This window comes from Mauremys reevesii, linkage group 3, assembly GCF_016161935.1.
Source record: "Mauremys reevesii isolate NIE-2019 linkage group 3, ASM1616193v1, whole genome shotgun sequence".
Taxonomy (NCBI): domain Eukaryota; kingdom Metazoa; phylum Chordata; order Testudines; family Geoemydidae; genus Mauremys; species Mauremys reevesii.
The window spans coordinates 5,681,438-5,700,164 of record NC_052625.1 but is presented as its reverse complement, the minus strand read 5'-3'; the positions used below and the strand labels follow the sequence as shown (position 1 = coordinate 5,700,164).

Below are 18,727 nucleotides of genomic sequence, written 5' to 3'. Positions count from 1 at the left end.
GTAAGCTAAGATTCTTCCACACTCATGGAAGTCCAGCAGCTGAGACGAAGAGAAATACAAACTATCACAAAATCCATGGTGAAAATCACAAGACGTGACAACATTGTACTATCTGCTCGGCACGACTGCCCATTTTGGACAGATCTTTAACAATTTATGGTGGGATTGAGGTGGAGGTGCGATTGGTTTAATTTTCCTGAAAGAAGGGCTCAGCTTTCAGTGCTTCAGTGGGTGGTAAAAATAAGTGTCATATCTATATTCCTTTATAGGAGTATGCCTACCTGGCTAATAACCTGTGCCTGGCAGAATATGGGCTCTGTCGAGAGATCTGTAGTACTGTTCTCTTTTTTCATCGTTCACTACTGTTGCCCATTACTCAGATGTCATGGGACTTTTTTAATTTGATAGAGTTCTCATTAACCCTTCCTTTCATGGTATCTTGTTGTGGATGCTGAGCTTGGCATTCTCGGTGTAAAAGTACCTCACAACTTTCAAAGTCTTTAGATTTTTTTTTACATGTTCACATCCAAGGAAAGATCTGATGTCTTGGATGGTGTGGACGACTTAAGTGGTGCAAGTGTGGATAAGGGTCAGTGTGCTGTCCTCTTTTTTTTTTAAGTACCAGTAAGCATCAGAGAACTACTGCTGCTTTCGAATGTTTGGAAAAAAACATCGTCCTCTGAAAGTGGTGTATAGCAGTACATTAAATAAGAGTCTAGAGACTAAAAATAGATTGGTTTTGGATGGGAATCCATTTACATGCAGATTGTCAAGATACCACATTTTTATTTCCCAGGATTGGCCAGCTTTATCTGCTCATTTTTATCCTGTGTCCCCCTCTAAATTAAAAAGATGCAGCTCCTTTTGCATAGGATGCCACTAGATACATTTTCTTTTTTCTTCCCTTCATCTAATATAGGCTACACATCACAGATGAGGCAGAACAGACTTTATGTATTGTTTGTCAATGAAAAGAGAGAACAGCTTCCTAGCAACAAAAAGGATGTCACATATTGTCTTCAAAAGGAGACCATTTCACCCCATCTAGTTACAAATGCCTTCCAACGATAGCTTCTGTAGATATAAAAGTCCACCAGCAGGGGATCCCCCCTTAAGAAGTGACCAAGTTTTAAAATCGGTTATGCCCCTGGCAAACATTGTACATATTTAGCTTGATCATTTTGGCAGGTTATGAAAGACTAAATGGTGCAAACACATGTGGCAGATGCTGTTCTCATGATAGTTGAGGAGCCTCTGAGCCTCTGTTGGTAGCATGCCAGGTTCATCTTGTACACTGAAGAGCATTATACTTTCAAGCTTTCTACGGCTTGCCCTTAGGGACTACTGTTGAAGTGGTAATAAAATTTAAAATGAGCCTCAGAAAGTCAACTTGTTGGTTTGGCTTCAAGTGAATCTTTTTCATTATTAAACTTCAATTTAATGGAACATGTGGTGTTGTAGCTTGAGAGAGTAAATCTAAATATGGTTGTTAGAAAGGTGATTCTGTCTTAAGAATAAATATGCACTGCCAGCAAGGGAAGAGAATTGCTTATATATTAAAACACTCTGTGATGGTTGCATTTCTCTATTTGAAATGAGGTAAAGGAAATTTTGTATTAAATAGCTGGTTATTGGTAACTCCTGTACAACCAGGCTTGAAAATATACACAAGAAGTTGTCCACTTCCAGAGTAAACACACTTTTATTTGAGCCAAATACTGTAGGTTGGTGAAAAATTTCAGGCCTTAATCTCCCAAATATGGGAATGTTGTGATGAACTATAAAAGTCTGAATACCCGAAGATGATATCAGCTGAACTGGTAATAATACTGAGTATCCTCAAAGCATTGTAGACACGTCATTTAATCCTCATAACATCTCAGTGAGGTAGGTAAGCAGTTTCATAAAGGCAGGGTATTTAAAAGACTAGCCTCAATCACAAGATGAAATCAGTGTCAGGGCCAGAATTAAAACGTGGGAATTCCAGGCTCCCAGGTCTGTGCTCAGATCATATAAACTATTTCTTGCTCAATAGCTGTTTCTCTGTTAAAACAGATTTACCAGTAGTAATTGCACAACTAAAACTAAGATGCCAGGTGAAAATACAGGAAAAATATATGGCTACAGGGCCGTGGATTTTGGCAGTGCATGTCAGTGTAATGTGAGCATCTTTAATTATCTTGGTATATCTTTTTCTTGTGCCCCTCCTATCTTGCTTTGCCATCTAACTATTGACATTAAATGAAAAATGTTTTGTGATGAGTTAGTTGTTAAAATGTTTTGGGGAACTGTTCATGTCTATCTATGTATCTTATAGGGATATGATAAATACATTTTAAAGTACATTTTTAAAAGCAGCTCTTAGAGCTGAGTTCAGCCTTTGTAAGATTTCGGACCAAATATAGAGATGAAATCAGTCTTGATAATGTGCTAGCAGTGTGCAGCGGGATGCTCCTATGTCTGTCAAAATGGAATGGTAAAGATGAGTAGCAGTGGCAGTAAATATTTATATTGTGGAAATGTCCTTCATTCTGTTTGAGGCCTTGTTGTGCTGGGTGCTGTACAAACACAGAAAAGAGAAAAGCCCTTATCCAGAGGGCTTACCATCTAAAGAAGCAAACGGAGGGAAGGAGATGGGGCTATAACACATAAGTGGATGGGTATGGTGAAGAATTGGCACAGCTCTGTTAGTTACATGCTGTGGTGTTGATGGAGTCACTAATATCTGAAGTCCAATGAAGCTTTTATTTATAGAAAAGTTGCTGATAGGAAATATCACAATTCAACATTTATAAAAGGTTGGCTTCCTTTTAGAAAGAAACTGAATGCTGGTTTTCTGTGGAAATTCTCATTAAAATTATATAATTTGAGTTTTTATTCTAGAAATGAATATATTTATTGAAAGGACATCAGGCCAAATCCCATCAGATTTACACAAGCAATATTGCTTATTCATGAGAGCAATCCCACTGATGTGAATAGACTACAAGCTTCCAATGACACTGTTCATGTCTAAGGACTATGGTCATGATCTCGCAAACATGCGCATGCTTAACATCAGTGAGATGACTGAAATGAGCAAAGTTAAGGATTTGCATAAGTGTTTGCAGGATCAGGCCCTATTTATCTGATACCCAGTTTAATAATAAGTCACACTGATTTTTTTGGTCCTAGTCTTTCTTCAGTGGGTCCTTTTAACTTCCATTAACATTAATGAGAATTGCATGCACACATCAAGCAGAGAATATACCTCATGTAATCTACAGATTGACACAACAATTATTTCGTTATATAGGAAATAGAACTAAACAGCAATTTTCTGTGTCATCCAGTTGCCTCTAGCTGCATTTACAGTATCTAATTATATATCTCATTATGGCCTTACGATAAATAGATACTTACATTTTTCTAACTTTTCACAGAAAAAGTGTAATGAATGCTTTCTATCAATAGATATAATATAAATGTTAAGATAGTTCCTCTGAAGATAGATTCAATTTAGCTTCAGTGCACTAGTGGAAAGAACATATTGCAACACTGTGGTGGCCTGTTTTTCTGGCCTTTATTAATCCAGAAACCTTAATGATGAACAACATTTGTGTCATTGTCTACACAAATTTAATTTGTTTATGCAGGAGTTCAGTTAATCCTGCAATCTGCTTTTCTCAAATGAGGACAGATAATGGAGACACCGTTCTTTACAGGTCTTCAGGCTTTTAAATTCTGATAAAATCAGGATTCTTCACTGGGTCTTGCCACAGCTCTGAATTAAGCCACTTTAAATGTAATTACTGAAGCTGGCTGTACATCAGGAACATCCATTAAAAGAATTGATTGACCATGCTGTTACGGGAGGCATTTTATGAACAAACGATCATGATGGGTCCAGAACTGTAATTTATAAAAGCAAAAAAGCAGGTAAATACTTTATTAGTGGTTAATGAGAGGTTCACTGGATAACTAAATTTCTTCTTTTTCAACCAGCTATTTCAGGGAACCTTGGTCCATGGCCATCTATCACGATCGGTTTATTGATCTTAAGAAAGAACTGCGACAAATCCTAATATCCAGCCAGGTAAGAAAAATGACTAGCAATTGCATTTTATTATTGGAGTAATTTGTTATTGTTGAGCACTTAGGTTTTTTGCTCCCATCTTCTGCCTTAAGTTTCACTTGTTTTCTGTTTAATTACTCACTTTGGAAAGCCTAAATAGACATAGAGTCTAAGCAGCATAAGGGAGATTCAGTAAATACTGGAAATTGCTCATTTTAATTATTTTTACAAATCTCAAAGTTGCTGGTAAGGTTTTTTTGTTGTTTATGTTGCTCCATTTTCCTATGCAGCATTTTTATACCACTTATGTGTTTTTAGTGCAGACTTGCTACTGAGACTTGGAATTTCCATTTCTTTAGTTAATACTGCTTTCCATACAGTTTTGTTCATTTTTCTGTGTAATGATATAAAAGCACTGTACATGCCATCCTAAAATTGCAGATCCTGTGAGCTATAAATCTTTCTATAAATACCTATGGGCACAAGCTATGTAGTTGATAAAGTAACACAAAATGGCTTTTCAGTGATAGATGAAATTCCCAAATATAGGGGTGGGGAGAAATTAAGACATTTGCTAATGTCATTTGCACTGTTGACCTGAGCATAAATTCATAGTAATTTCTCTATTTTTCCTCCCCAAGTGTCTGGTTCAAAGCCCATTGAAGCCAACGGACAGGCTGCCACTTGATTCAGTGGACTTTGGATCAGTCCCAAAAGACACAAAGTTGTAAACAGAATTTTTTTTCTAGTCTAAAGCTTGCTGCTGCCTAGTGGGTGGTTTAGTGCCATTCTACTGTATCCCTCCACGTACCTCCTTCGCTTCTGTTTTACATATGAAAATTCTATATTGCTGCACTACTTTTTAATGGATTGCTGCACTTACCATACAAAATTGTTAACTATGTATTGAGGTAACATCACCCTAAAGGTTAAAATAAAATACAAAGGTGCTAGATAGTATTGTCTCTTCTGTTTTTATAATATGAAGAGTACTTAAGTGAAGTATGTTTAGATTTTCTTGAAAACAACTTATAAAGAACAGAAAATGAAATTCTAACCAAAATATTGTGCCTGAAGATAGTGATTTTCTGCCCTGTTTCAGCGGTGCTTCCTGTATTGTAATGTGAACTTATCTCTTATGTGATATCTGTATTATTGTTTATGGACAGCCTGGAAATGGTGTCTTACATATTTCAGGATTACTGACTCAGTCATGCAAGCTGTCTCTCATATGAGTTAGTCCTGATACACACACGCAAGTAGTCCTGTTGAGATGACTGGGACTACTCCTATGAATCAGGATTACTCACATGAGACAGGGTTTACAAGATCAGGTCCTGTATCTAACAGGGTAAAAAAGCATATTTGTCTATTTTTATTCTAATTCCCTTCACACGGATTTTGATATTTAGAAACACTAGGTTTAGTAAATATGTATCTTCTATGTCTGTTTGTAAGCACTGAGCATGCTGTTGAGTGCTTAATAAATACATACTGCACCCTTGGAATATATCAAAAGTGTCTTTTAAATTGTCATTATATAATTTGGGATCAGGAGGACCAGGACCTTTACTATCTGTTGCTCATATTCCAGTTGAATGTTAATTCAAATAAATGTTCAGTCAAATGCAAAAAATAAGTAACATAATAAGTAAAAATGTTTAACAAGCATTGTTATAGTTGAGAATGTAAACTACAAAAGTCAGGAATTTTAAGTTAGGATTACCATAGAAAATGGAACTCAGTTAAAACGTAACAAGACATACAGTAAGAGAAACTAAGGCATGCATGAGAGCCAAGTTAGAATCATTGTGTGCACTATGTCTGTGAACTTAGGTGTTTAAATTCTCAACCATAATATTGTATTTATTTGATGAGTCTCTTGCACAGGATGTTCTTCATCTTCAAAAGCTGATCATACTTTGAATATTTACCCATTTTGTAGGATCCCAAACATGTATTTATTTCAACATGCGGTGCTCCAGCTACACAGTCTTGCAGATTATAGAGATGAGCTTTTGCACCTCCATCCACGGCTAGATACACAAAAAAACTGAAGCCTGGTGATGCTGAGTAGTACACATTTAACCTGAAGGGCAGCTAGAAAATTGCTGGGATTCACAAACCTGGGTTTGGCACCTAGGCTTCCCCTGAAAGGAGGGAGAAGGTGCCTCAGAATGGATTCACAAAAGACGGCATGCTGGGTGGCTCTTCCCTAAACTAGCCAATGGGAGATGCCAGGGAAAGGGGTGTGTCCTAAGCCCCGCCCTTCTCAGCAAATGTGGTACCTAAATCTAGAGAGGCACCTCTTTCTGCTTGGGTTTCTCAGCTGCACACCCTGTCCTGGAGTTAGGCACTTATGCTGATTGTACAAGAAGCTGGAAGGGGAGGGGAGAATACAGAACATCCCTCATAACTTTAAGCCCAGCGGTCAGGGTACTCACCTGAGATGTGGGAATCCCCCACTTAAAGGGATTTTAATAGGACTATGCCACATCTCAGGTGCAAGCCCTTATCACTGAGCTATGGGATATTCTGGTGTTGGGTTTCCTCAGTCTCTCCTGTTGAAGCTGGTGCACTGTGAATAAATAATTTTAAAAGTAACTGGAGGTGGGGGACTTGATCCTAAGTCTTCCACCTTTCAGGTGTGTGCTCTGACCACCAGGCTCCAGAGTTATTCTTCATGCTTGTGTGCGCTCCCTCTGGTCCAGTGATTCTTTCATTATTTCTCCGTAAGAACAACTTCAACAGGAGAGACTCAGGGAGAGTCATATCAGAATATCCTCTAGCCCAGTAGATAGGGTACTCACCTAAGAGTTACGGATACCTGTTCAAATGCCATCTTTCCCCCTAAGGTGAAGAATCAACTCCCAGATGAGTATTTCAACTATGGGGCTAAAAGTTATGAGGAAAGTCCATTTTATGTAAGCTCGCATATAGAGGCCTGATCTGGTGGGCAAGTTCTTAGTATGCTTTACACATGGGGCCCCACAGGCAAGGTAAGCAGAGGAACACTTATCTTCCCCCAGTTCATGCATTGCTCTGGGGATGAAGCGTCCAAACATCTAGAGCAGAGCTGTAGTGTGCATGCACAGACAGAGAAAAATAGGTGCCGAGGGAACGTTTATCACAAAACTTTAGGCGCCAAGTGAGTTTAGGCTCCTACAAGGTTCAGTGGTAGTTGAGCACGGATTTTGTGAATCCCAGTCAGGCCAGATTCTGGGATTTAGGCACCTAAAGTGGCAGTTAGGCACCTGAGTCCTTTCGTGAACCTAGCCCCAGCTGTTAAAAGTATTAAAAGAAAACTATAGTACACGTGCAGTATGAGCTTTCCAAGCAAAGGCACTTGTCTTCAATAAGAACTACTAACCTGGTTTTCAGACGGCAGCTGGGGTTGATTGGAAAATCAGGCCACACATTGCTTGCAAATTTGACATTTAAAAACATAAACCTTTCTGAACTATCTGGAAATTCAATTTCTAAGAAATTCAAATACTGAAATTGTTTCTTGCCCAAGACATCTGTCAGACTTCGTACACACATTGTACGTATATCTGTCTATATACACACAGACACCTTTTGAACTGTAAATAGGTGATAATTTTCAGACCAAAAGATTAAATTAACACCTGAATTTATGGTCTTATCAAAATGTTCTTCGAGCCATTAGTGACACCACACTGCCACAGTGTGATAATCCCTCCACAGCGTTCCCGATAGCTATTGCCACCAAACACCCCTTTCCTCGTCCAAGGAATGTGGTGACCAGCTGTCTCTATATCTGTTGCCAGGGAGAATGAGGGGTGAAAGGCAGGCTTAGTTGGCTGCCTCAAATGAGTGATCTAATATCAACAAATCCTAATTTATCTGGTGCCTGAGCCTTGAAGACTGTTGCTGACCTAAGTCCATCCAGTTGTACAAACCATTGAGTTCTGTTACATTTGTTTCTCTAATGCTGTTTGGAAATATTGGTGTGCGTATCCACCCTGCCTTTTTATCATAGTAGAAGCTAGTGTTGCTATACCTGCCCACCATGTTTTGTCAAGTCAATGCTTCTCTTGCAGCTTATTCCTCTGTTTTACAGGTGGATGGCCTTCCATCATTGGAACAGCTAGTTCACCAGATAGTGGATGGCGAACTCATTCTTTCTGAGAAACCAAAGAAATACCTGAAAAGGTTCTTTCAGCAAAATATCTACAAGCGACGGGTGGAGGAAAGCATCCTCAGTTATCTGAACTACAATAATTACCATCTGCCTATGTATGCCTGGCCAGGGATTGTTTAGTTATGATTGGCTGAAGGAGGCTCGCTTTTCACTCCTGATCCACAGGGCCCCTAACTACCAGCCCCTCTCTTAGGGAGCGCTCAGCTGGCGGTCAGACGTCGGCTGCATTCTGCAAGCAACATGACATGTTCGCTTTCAATTCTCCAGTAGGTGGAGCAGGACTTTGATTTCCCCTTCAGCAAGAACCAGCCGGGCCAGGCCCGGCCATTCCTATGCAAAGCTGGCCTGGCTTTCAACAATAAAAGCCCGCTCCCACCAGCCATGCCTAGCTCGTGTTTAGCTGCGCCGGGCCGGGCCAGGCTCCTTGCGGCTTCGCCAGGAGCAGCCGCCGTTGGGCTGCGCGGGGGCAGGGGTTGGACGCTGGCTCCCTTGCGGGCCGGGGGCTGGGCCGGCGGCCCCCGCCCCGCTGGCAGATGGCCGGTGGGGGCGGGAGATCGCCGTGTCGCTGCCGAATTGTTCATTCCCCACGCGGCCCGGCCAGAAGGTGCATTGTGGCGGGGGGAGGGGGCGCGCCAACGGGCCGCCTCGTGACCTAGCAGCTGCGGGGTTAACTCCCTCGCGGGAGGCGCCTCGGCAACCAGCTGACCAATGGCCGCCGGCGCTGTGCCGCGCAGCCAGCCAATCGGCAGGCGAGCGCCCAAGGCGGGAAAGCTGAAGCCCGGCCCGGAGCCCGGCTGAGGCGCTGCGGCCAGGTGTCTTCTCGCGCCCGTGCCTGACACGGGTCGGCGCCATTGGCCGCAGGTGCGGCGCACAGCGGGCAGCGCCGGGCTCGCGGGCGTGGCGTGCGAACCCTGCCCGGCATCATGCTGGGGGCTCGAGGGGGAACAGTGACCGGGGGCTGCCGTGTTACCACGGGACAAAACTCGCCCCGCTCCTCTGGCTGCGCAGGGGCGCCTCTGCCTCAGACACCGCCCCCTGGGCCTGCACCCAGGTTCCGCTAACGAGCAAGGGGCAGCCTGCGCGACGCCCCGCGCAGCGGAGTATCTGTCCTCCGTTAGGGCCGCACCGAGTCACGCCTCGCACAGGCCCAGGCATGAGGCGTTGTGGGGGCTCCCCCCCCCGGCAAAGCCAGGGGAGACCCCTCCGGGACAGAAAACAACGCCGCGTGCAGGGTGACACCTGGGTGCCGTGTTTTGTAAGCACACCCCGGGCCTTCTCAAGCCCAAACCGCTCCCCCGCCGCGCGTGCAATGAGCCTGCCCCCCCTTGAGCTCCAGGAGGCTACGGGGAGGAAGTCGACGATGGCCCTTTCCCTCCCCTGGGTGCTCCTCGGTTTTGTTCCTTGGGTCCGACCACGGCCATGTGGCGAGTGCGCAGGATACGCGGGAACCGCTCCCTAGCGGCTGCTGCTGCTGTCTGGCGAGAGTCACCAGAAATCCCCGAAAGCGAAGCTCGCAGGGTGGGCTCGGAGGGACTCGCTTCCAGGCCATTGTCTAAAATACACGCACGCTGCACAGCGCCGAGCGACCGAGAGCACAACCCGGACAGCAGCCCGAAGTGCAGCAGCGGGGACAAAGAGCCGGCCCTGGCCCTGGCCCTGGCTCGCAAGAAGCAGCCTAGCTGCTGACCATGGCCACTGCTCCTTTGGGCAGGCACACCTGCGGTCGGTAGTCTCCCAGCATCTCCAGAGGACCATAATGATTTTCTGCACCATACACAGAGCTGTTGGAACTCCACCCGCCAAGCGCCATAAACTCTGGCAACGCAGGGAGACAGCTACATGGATTAAGAAAAAAAATCCTGTGTGGCACATGAAACTAGTAGCTTTGCTGTCCCATGTTTCCAGTCTTAAAAAGCGTGACGCTAAATGAGCTTTTGCACCGCGGCAATAATTGACGGATGTAAGTGAAAAAAGATGCTGCCGTAATCCCAGCACGCCTGGTTTTCTCTGTACAAATCATACAGCCCCCCCCCCCAAAAAAAAAGGGAGATGAAAAAGTTAAAATATTCTTTGCTGCGGAAGATGTAAAACACGTCTATCACTATTCAGACATGGGGGGGGGGGAGGGGAACGTAGCCATGTGTGAGTAGCTGTTGATTGTTTTCTGGTTGAGAGAAGTGATGATAAGGTTGGGCTAAAGTGTACATTGCTCGTGTGGGGATTGCTCGTGTAACCTGCAGCTGTATGCTAATGATAATAGAAACAAATCCACTGCCTCCCCCATTAAACAGCGAGGAGGCAGGGAAGCACACATCACTGAACAAATACACTCTCACTAGACAAATAAAATACACATACACACACACACACACCAAAAGCAAGCGAGAAAGAAACAAGAAAGGGGCAACCCACTCGCCAGCATGTGGCTCGGTGTGAATCTCAGTTATTTCTCTCATACTTATCTTTACAGGGCATTGGCTGATCACTCGGTTTTAGGACATGCTTATTGAGGAGGCTAAAGGAAATCAATGCTGGATGGCTGTGTGGCACGAGTGAAAGGTAACATAGTCTTTAGGGCGTTTGTCATGCTGGTCTTGCAACAAATGCCATCGAGCGCTGTTCGCTCACGCTTATTTACTTTTTTTCCTCTCTTCCCAGAAACGGTGATCAATTTACCCACCTTGGGCTGAAAAAAACAAAACAAAACTTTACGTTCATTTAGGCCTTTGGGCAGCTTTGCCTGAATAGCATAAACAAATCGCCATAAATGCGCCACTTAAAAGAGAAAGCTCCTCTACCCAGTATACTTTGCGTAATAAAAGAGCTGCTCGCTTTCCTCCCCACCCCACCCCCTTCAAAAAAGCTGAATAATGGGAGCAGAGCAGATTGCCATTGGGGGGTACTTGAAACTTAAGCAATAGAAAATACTTCAGGTCTTTTTCTGCTGGTAGCTGGGTGAAATGGAACAGACTCGTGGGCTCTTTCTTGTTTTCGCTCGCTTTCATGTAGTATTCTTTTGTGTGTAATTATTTAAACGGGAGATCCATAGCAGCTTTATGCTAATCTGCCGAACAAAGGGAGCGGGGCGGGGGAGAGGGGAAGGTGAATAGAAGGCGCGGGGGGGAGGGAGCGGGCTGAGGGATTCGCGTGTCTCTCGCGTGGCCCGCAGACAGACACAACAATCGCTAATTCCTGCAAACGCGCTGCGCTCGCTCCTGAGCCCCGGGTCAAATAGTAGCAACCCAGCAATTGTTTATGCGTCATGCAACAATGGGGTTAGGAACCTGATGAACCTTTCTGATTGCAACCTACAAGAGAGGTGTGTGTGTGTGTGTGTGTGTGTGTAAAACAATCTCTAGTCAGCTTGATACGTACAAAGAGGGGATTCGTGAATCTGACGAAACTGTCTGAAAAGGGGGTGTAGGTGTAAGTAAAAATCTGTAAGCCACTTGATACTTACACCAGGAAGGGGGAAAGGTAGATTTAAAAAAAAATCTAATCGGAGGCAGGGCTCTGCTCTTTGCATGTCACACTTCAGCCCAATTCTGGGTTTGTTCCGCCCAACACATTACGCCGGTGCTGTGTGAAGTAGTCAAAACCGCTGTGTGCCTGTCGGCTGATACAGGGAGGCATGCTTAAAATTTTGAGTAAAGTAGGCAAATCAGGAAAGCTTAGGGATGGACAAACTGTTCGCTCCGATGCACTCGCAGGAACATTCAAAATAGCAAACGCCTTGGCCCAAACTGTCTGTGCCCCCACCATGCCTCGTCACAACAGGATAATAATGGGATCTTGTAGAAACGCGTCTCCCCAGCAAGCCTCGCCAAAAGGAAAACGCCATGTAACTGAGCTTTGCTGCTACTGATTTTCCAGCTTGGCAAAATACAAATGAAACGGAGCGAAAAAAACACAACATGCCTTATTCCCTTCAGCAAAAAAGTTGTAAAAGGTGGCGCTGAAGTGACTCAAGAGTGGCTCTCTTTGTCAAAGCTGGGCTCTGTTTCAAACAGGAATTCATTCAGAGAAGGCCCATGGCCTGTGTCACACAGGAGGTCAGACTAGAAGATGACAGCGGTCTCTCCTGGCCTGAGGAGCTATGAAATATTCCCTGTGCAAATTCCCACATATGCCGTCAGTCTCATCTTGCTTGTGTAGGGAACTTGGCGCAAACAAAGTGGTTTGTAAGGGAAGGGGGCGGGGTGGACTCAGCTGGGAATCCCCTGGGGGAAACGTGGAAGTTTTCTGCTGAAGACAAAGAGTTAAATAGGGATGGAGTAGACGCTGCTTTGTAGTTTCAGAAGGACTCAGTCATTCAGCTCAAACGCTTCAAAAATAACAGTCGCGTCTTGAGTTTCAGGCACTGATACTATTTGATTTTTTAAAAGGATCTGTTTATTACAACTGCCTGGACAGCGCCTTTCCCCAGATCGGTGCTAAAGTCATTATTCCTAGTATGTTGTGCTGCTTCATACAGAGTGCAGTAGCGCCCGCAGCGCGCTCCGGTAAGAGCGGTCCAAATGCGAAGGGGGGCCCAGTCCTTGCTCCGAAGACTCCCCAGTCTAAAACGGCTTTAGGGTTAAACGCACGCGGTTTCGGAGGGTGACCATAGCTGCAGTGCGAGAAGCAGCAAAGAGCCTGCATAGCCCAGCAGCAGCTCCAACTGTAAGATGATGCACACGGCTGCACCTGCTTTTGAACATGGGTGTCTTCCCCCTCCCCGACATTTTTTCCACTCTGTTGTTGTGAAAATTAGTTTAGAATACTTGTACCTTTCAAGTTTCAATTAATCTTTACCGTACACGACTGAAAGCAAGGAGGGTTTGGGGTTTTTTTTCAGCTGGCTGGGACTAGCAAAACAACAAAAAGAAACGGATCCTTTGAATCTAAGTATCTCAATAGGTTTCAATAGATTCCCTTTGGTTAATTCATAGCGCTGTTTGAATTCGCTGTGCTGCGGCGGGTTTTTGTTTTTTTGTCGGTTTTTTTTTCTTTTGCATTCAGCTTTTTAAGGTTACGTATTTTGACTTATCTATTGTATAATTTGTTAATGAAAAAGAGTGCCTATATTCCTCACATCTATAGGGCAGGAGATGAGTCTGAGCAACTACAAAACTAGCCGAGCTGGAACCTACAGCGTAATAAAAACTGGAGAAAGTAATGGAGGGGTGGGCGTTAGTACCGCTTCATCTCTGTCGTTATAGAAGCAATATAAATCGGGATTAAAACGGCTAATCAATAACATCAGTTGCATTGGGATTAGCAGGCATTTCTGGATGTTTGCAATATAGGCAGGAGACAGAATGGTTTGATTAGCTCCAGTATGAGGCTGATGTGGTGGGGAAGGGGAAGAGAACTATGGGCACATAAACATTTTTCTCGTTTTTCCCAGTGGTCTGTCATTAACTGACTATTTGCCCGATAACGAATGGCAGGCAACATATGAATTATTACACTAGGGTCTAGCTTGCATTATCATTATCTCAGCGCTACCTTAAATTCCCAATCTTGCAGACAGGCACGTGCTTCCCTTAACTTTATTGCCATGATACTAAAGCATTGGCACAAGCGTTCAGCACCCTCAACATCAGACCGTTTATTTTGGTGGTTCATGCCCAACCCTGGCCCTGCGTAACTAAGGGCAATAAGTAACCTACAAACAAGAAAACCACCATGTAGATCAGCTAACAAACTTCAGCGTTGGGGCACTGGAGGGAGAGGGGGGCTGATACATTCCCTTCGATTAGGAGCAGACACACGAATCACACGGGAAGCCTGAGAGGTCTGGCTGGCTTTCGATCCATTTCTTTCTAAGGCTGGGGGGAAATCATTGCACTTTTTTTCATCCCTCTCCTACACCTTTCTCTAGACAAGATTAAAGGACAAGCAGCTCTGGGAAGGTTTTAGCCCATCCCCATGTAACAGGTATTATTGCCTGAGACTTTGGTCCATGCTTTTCCTTGAGCAATCTAGAGAGAGACTTTAAAAGGATAACGCCGTTTGCGTCCCAAATGTAGCGGGGAGGGAGGCGGGGTATTGGGGTTTTGTTTGTTTTTTCGCTCTTATGACTTTTGCTGGCGGAAGGGGAGGGGGGAGCGTCTTGTGCTATTGCAGCCGCTGCCTTGTCTTGGACAGATTTCTCTCCCCCCCACCCCCCGCCCCAGCCCCGCAGCACGCGTCTCTTTCTCGTCCAGATTGGCCGCGGGTCGCATTCAATAGAAAGAGGTTAATTTCCTTCACAAAGGTGAAGGGGGTGAGGCTTTGGGAAGCTACTGTGCAGAGACAGACAGACCCTTTCTTTATTTTTTAGCTACTTGATTAGACCCCTTGATTTAGCATCTGATGTCAAACAGCAGACAAAATGCGCCAACTGAATTAAAATGCATGAGGCCGCAAAGGATCATGTAAAAGAAGTTTGTCCGGCTGAAGAACAAATTATGTATATATATGATACACTAGAACTGCGTTATAATTTTAATAAATAACACTGAGGTTGACACACTGTACTAAGTGGTGGTGGCTTCATTTACCAGAATGAGCAATTGTATTTTCAGTAACTTAACAAAAGTTTTTTTTCTTTTGTAATTAAAGCTCCCCCTCCCCCAAAAAAGTCAGCCTCCTCACCAGCGCCCAATCTCTTCAGCTCCAAAATACAACAAATCAACAATTTGCTTTGCTGATAAAGTGTTTATTTAAGGTCAGAACTTTTCGAAGAGATTCTGGACAAGGTAGTGCTGGATTTTATGAGCGCTTCAAACTAGAATAACCAGCTTTTAAACCCTTTAAGCATCCGCTGCTAATCAAAATACCAGCATGTATGTTTCTCCTCGAAATGGCTTCCCATCACTTCCAGAGGACTCTTCCTTACCAGTATATTTAACGTCCTGATTTTCAGACTCCAGTGGCAATCTCCTAAAATGTTTTGTTTGCAATTACTCCCTTCCCCCATCCCAGCACCATTTCAGCATTTCCTGAGGGGGTGGGAGCTTTTAAGCAATTCAGAATCTACATTTTCTTTCTCTGTCCCCCCCCCTTTCTCCAGTTTGCATATTGAACCCTCCTGACATATTTCTGACCATTCTTCTCCTTTGTTGCTATTTTGCTCCAGAACCGCGGGTAATCCCCCCGATTTGAGATGCTGCTCATTGTCATGCTGATGGACATTTCCATTTGGCAGATCTGTGCCCCCCGGAGGAGACACACAAAGGCCAGGCACGTGTGCCTTCCTATAGAAAACCATCAGACCGTGAAAAGAGGAGGGGCCAGGCGTGTGCCTTTAGCCGGGAGGGGCCAGAAGTAAATGGGGGGGAAGAAGGAGCGAGGGGGAAGAGAAAGGAAAGCGAACGAGAGAAACCCCTCAGGTACATCTGCTGTACCTAGCAAGCGACCCCGCTGTCCCTGCCCCTTTCTGCGAGCCTGCACCCTCCCACACTCCTCCAATCCATAGGAGCCGCAGGAAGCGCTGATTGGCTCGGGGATAGAGCAGGAGGCTCGAACAATGGCATCCTCTCCCCTTAAAAAGAGTGCAGCGATCCGGGCAGGGGCAGACGGGACCCATTTGCGGGGCGCCCACCACACAACAAGTGCAAAGGGGGACCACCAGCAGCAGCAGCAGCAGCGGCGGCACGTCGGGGGTCTGTCCCTCTGCTGCTGAGCCCGGACTGGATGGCAGAAGTAGGCAGCAAAGCCTGAGGGAGGCAGCCGGCTGGAGCCAGACGCACAAGCCTTTTGCTGCAGATCCGCGCCTCTTCTGCCGCCCCAAGTGCCTTCCCCGCCGGCCCAGCCGCCAAAGATGCCCCGGGGGTTCCTGGTGAAAAGGAACCGGAGGGCCACGCCGATCTCCTACCGGGTCCGCTGCGGCCAGGAGGGCGAGCCCGAGCTGCTGCTGTTCGCCGGCCGCCAGCAGCTCTGCTCCCCACCCCTCCCCTCCGCCGGCCCCGATCCGGCGGCCCCCACCGCGCTCCGGGAGCCGCCGCCGCCCCCCAAGCCCGTGCAGTTCGGCACCCCCGAGGCCGCGTGTCAGGCGCTGTACAGCCCCACTCGGCCGGTCAGCAAGGAGCACGAGAAGAAATCCTTGGAGCGCAGCTTCAACCTGGGCTCGCCGGTCTCCGCAGAGTCCTTCCCGGCCCCGGCGGTGCCCAGCACGATGGACCCGCTGCTCTTCGCCCCGGCCGAGCTCAAACTGTGGGCCTCCTCCTCCAGCCCCGCGGAGACCAGCGGCCCCCAGCGCAGCACCCAGAGCGGCCCCCACAGGGACACCCACTGCAGCACCCAGGAGCCCCAGAGCGGCACCCACTGCAGCGCCCAGGGCGTGCCCAGCAGCACCCACAGTGACACCCACTGCAGCACCCAGAGCGCCACCCTCTGCAGCGGCCAGGCGAGCGCCGGCACCCGCAGCCTGTCCGCCCTGCTGCCCCCCTCCTCCGCCCGCCCCCAGCCCAAGCGGCCCCCCGCCGGCTCGGAGCCCGGCAAGCACAAGCCCCCGGCCGCTAAGAAAGCCAAAGCCATCCGCAAGCTGAACTTCGAGGACGAGGTGACCACGTCGCCGGTGCTGGGGCTGAAGATCAAGGAGGGGCCGGTGGAGCCGCCCCGGGCGCGGGGGGCGGGCGGGCCGGGCCCGCGGCCGCTGGGCGAGTTCATCTGCCAGCTGTGCAAGGAGGAGTACGCCGACCCCTTCGCGCTGGCGCAGCACAAGTGCTCGCGCATCGTGCGCGTGGAGTACCGCTGCCCCGAGTGCGACAAGGTCTTCAGCTGCCCGGCCAACCTGGCCTCGCACCGCCGCTGGCACAAGCCGCGGCCGGCCCCCAGCGCCCCGCCGCCGCCCGCCAAGGCGCCCGAGGAGCAGCCGCCGCCCAAGGAGGCCGGAGGCAGCGGCAGCGAACGGGACACGCCCAGCCCCGGCAGCGGCGGCGGCGGCTCGGAGTCCGGCTCCGAGGAGGGGCTGTACGAGTGCCCCACCTGCGCCCGCCGGTTCCGCCGCCAGGCCTACCTCCGCAAGCACCTGCTGGGCCACGAGCCGGGCCCGGGCCCGGAGCGGCCCGGCCCCGAGGAAAGCCCCAGCCCCGGCCCCGCCAGCGAGTGCCACCTGTGCCCGGTGTGCGGGGAAACCTTCCCCAGCAAGGGCGGCCAGGAGCGGCACCTGCGCCTGCTGCACTCGGCGCAGGTCTTCCCCTGCAAGTACTGCCCGGCCACCTTCTACAGCTCGCCCGGCCTCACCCGCCACATCAACAAGTGCCACCCCTCGGAGAACCGGCAGGTCATCCTGCTGCAGCTGCCCGTGCGCCCCGCCTGCTAGGCCGTGCCTTCGCCCCCTCCTGCCCCCCGGGCTGCAGCCGGGCCGCTGCCTCGGACCGGCTTCGCCCTGCAGAGCCGAGCTCTCCAGGCCCCCGGCTGCTGAGCCCCCCACACCCCAATCCTCCTCCAGCGCCTGGTTTATTTATAGATGAAAACAAAGGGGTTGGGGGAGGGGGGAGTAATCATAAAATCCACTTGTGCCAGTGTCTCCTTGGTGGTGATTCCTCCGTCCTCGCTCCTGTAGCTCAGTCTCTGAAAAGCAGCCCCTCTTTGATCGCTAGCGGGATCAAGGTCCCCTTAGGAAGTCTCTGGTTTTCCTCTGCCCCCATCTCTCTGTGTGCGTAGCCTAGGGGTTGGGTTGGTTGTTGGTTTTATTTTTTTTGTCAATCTCGAAGAATAATGCCTTTATATTTCACAGGCTGTAAATTGAATTTACCACATGATTAGCTTTATTATGGCTTGTGAACTGCTGGAAGCTGGCTTTACACCCCACCCCCCTTTTATGTGAATAAAACTGCTTCATTTTGTTTTCTTTAGTATAGCCACAAATGCCTTGACTCTACTGTTGATGGTCTCCAGAAAATGCTGTAGAAACTGCCTTAAATATTACCTGCCAACTTTCTTTTTTTTTGGTTGTTTGTCCCTAGCGAGGTAGAATCACGAGCTGACTATATGTATATGTTGATTTGAGTAATTGTTATTTATTCTTTATTTATTTATATTAATTATGAAGATTGATATTATTTGATCGTGAATATTTTGATGCGCTTTCCCCCCCCCTTCCTGCCATTTCACTGTGCATTTTAGAAGAAGATCTTGTTCTAAAGGGATCTGCTAAAAGGTTTTAACTTTTCTACCTAGAATAACACACAATCTTGACCATTTTATCCTGCTCCAAGGGCGCAGACAGCTCTTGTGCAACCGACAGCTCTTACTTTTAGATGCAATCTCTTTTCTACACACATTATTTTCTTAACTGTTAGCTATTTATAGAATGCTTCAATAGAACTGTTTCAACTGTATAACTATTTACTATTCAAATAAAATATTTTCAAATTCAAATACACATCCTCTCGCCTCTCATATTTCTCATTAATCAAAGCCTTCCTGCTTTTCTTTAACGAAGAATAATGTATCCATTTAAGCTTAAAAGAAGGAAGAGCTACCAGAGCCCTATACGGTATATACAATATCACTCTGGTGGTCATTTTCACAGC

The 18,727-nt window shown here is 47.1% G+C and overlaps 2 protein-coding genes across 7 annotated transcripts in view; both read left to right on the top strand.

Moving 5' to 3' along the window:
- The window catches only part of CFAP61 (cilia and flagella associated protein 61), a 209,147-nt gene extending 200,550 nt beyond the window's left edge, over positions 1-8,597 (top strand). For all 6 annotated transcript variants that reach the window (XM_039528376.1, XM_039528379.1, XM_039528377.1 and 3 more), the window contains 2 exons: positions 3,985-4,075; positions 8,139-8,597. In XM_039528376.1, the coding sequence (XP_039384310.1) occupies positions 3,985-4,075; positions 8,139-8,339 (292 nt within the window). In that variant the 3' untranslated portion in view covers positions 8,340-8,597. The remainder of the gene's footprint in view (positions 1-3,984; positions 4,076-8,138) is intronic.
- Positions 8,598-15,570: 6,973 nt separating this feature from the next.
- INSM1 (INSM transcriptional repressor 1) lies at positions 15,571-18,487 on the top strand. Its single transcript, XM_039531549.1, has one exon. The coding sequence runs from the start codon at positions 16,009-16,011 to the stop codon at positions 17,509-17,511; it is 1,503 nt and encodes a 500-aa protein (XP_039387483.1). The 5' UTR covers positions 15,571-16,008; the 3' UTR covers positions 17,512-18,487.
- The last annotated feature ends 240 nt before the right edge of the window (positions 18,488-18,727 follow it).